At 36.9% G+C, this 1,024-nt stretch overlaps 1 protein-coding gene across 1 annotated transcript in view; it reads right to left on the bottom strand.

Moving 5' to 3' along the window:
• Window positions 1-848: 848 nt before the first annotated feature.
• Window positions 849-1,024, bottom strand: part of LOC111236856 (G-protein coupled receptor 4-like) — a gene marked incomplete at its 3' end in the record, with an annotated part of 810 nt that continues 634 nt past the window's right edge. Inside the window, exon 4 of the mRNA XM_022765731.1 lies at window positions 849-1,024. This exon is cut by the window's right edge and continues 34 nt beyond it. Coding sequence (XP_022621452.1) covers window positions 849-1,024 — 176 coding nt within the window.

The raw sequence follows: 1,024 nt of genomic DNA, 5'->3' as shown, positions 1-1,024 counted from the left end.
ATGTTGTCAGAAAGGTGTGGGGGATGAGTGGGTGCTCAACCATCTGACAGAAAGTTCAGATGATAGTGATCATACTCTGCTCTGAGTGTAGTGACGCCATTAGTTAGTTTATATTAGTTCAAACTGTGAGACCTGCAAAACAATTTACTATATGTGATGTAAACAGAAAATTGACATTGAATAAAGGTAAACAAGCAGGATTTACTTTATTGAAAAATAAATTTACAACAAACCACAAAAACGTACTTTACTTACTTTACTATAAAATAATTTACAAAATACAACAACAACAAAAATACAGTTGTGGTTAGACACTATTTATAAGCAGGAAAAAGTCAAACTTGCAGAAAACAGACCAAATAAAGATCTAAGAATGAGCGAGATGTGGTTATATTGGCAGAGTGATCATGCTGCTGATTATCTTCAAATAATATAAGGTTTGTTTTTGTGATTAAAGTGTAATAATGATATACATGAACTTTTTATAGAACATTTTATGTACATGTCTTGAAGCTTTCACAGTGCACCGCAGCAAGTGAACCTACAGTTAGATGTCTTGTAGGAAATCATGTGAGAAGATGACAGTATCTGTCTTGTCTCTATTTCCTCCATTTTCTTTTTCTGTTTTTCTCTCTTTCTCTGCCTACATGGAGCGACTGTGTATAAGTTGTCATCATTCATGCTGTTGGTCTGTTGCTATCATCGCTGTCCATCCTGCAACGACACAGAGAGGCCAACAGCTTGTCTACAGCTCCTTTCCTACTGAAAACATACAGGAACACGTCTGCAAGAGGACACAACCTTAAAAACATGAAAGACACACATGTGAGGGCATTTCTATATTTAACCTCTTCTACAAGTAACAAAATGATTTTGGGCAGGAACAACAGTGTGTAAATAAGTAGAACCAGAATCAAAACTGCAACAATTCGTCGTTTTTCATCAGCAGGGACACTAATGGCTGCAGACAGGGCTTTAACGGTCCCACCCAGAAAGAATATGAACAGAGGGAAGGGAAGGAGGA

Source organism: Seriola dumerili, unplaced genomic scaffold (genome assembly GCF_002260705.1).
Source record: "Seriola dumerili isolate Sdu_G_001 unplaced genomic scaffold, Sdu_1.0 BDQW01000735.1, whole genome shotgun sequence".
NCBI lineage: Eukaryota > Metazoa > Chordata > Actinopteri > Carangiformes > Carangidae > Seriola > Seriola dumerili.
This window is presented reverse-complemented; position numbering and strand designations above follow the sequence as displayed.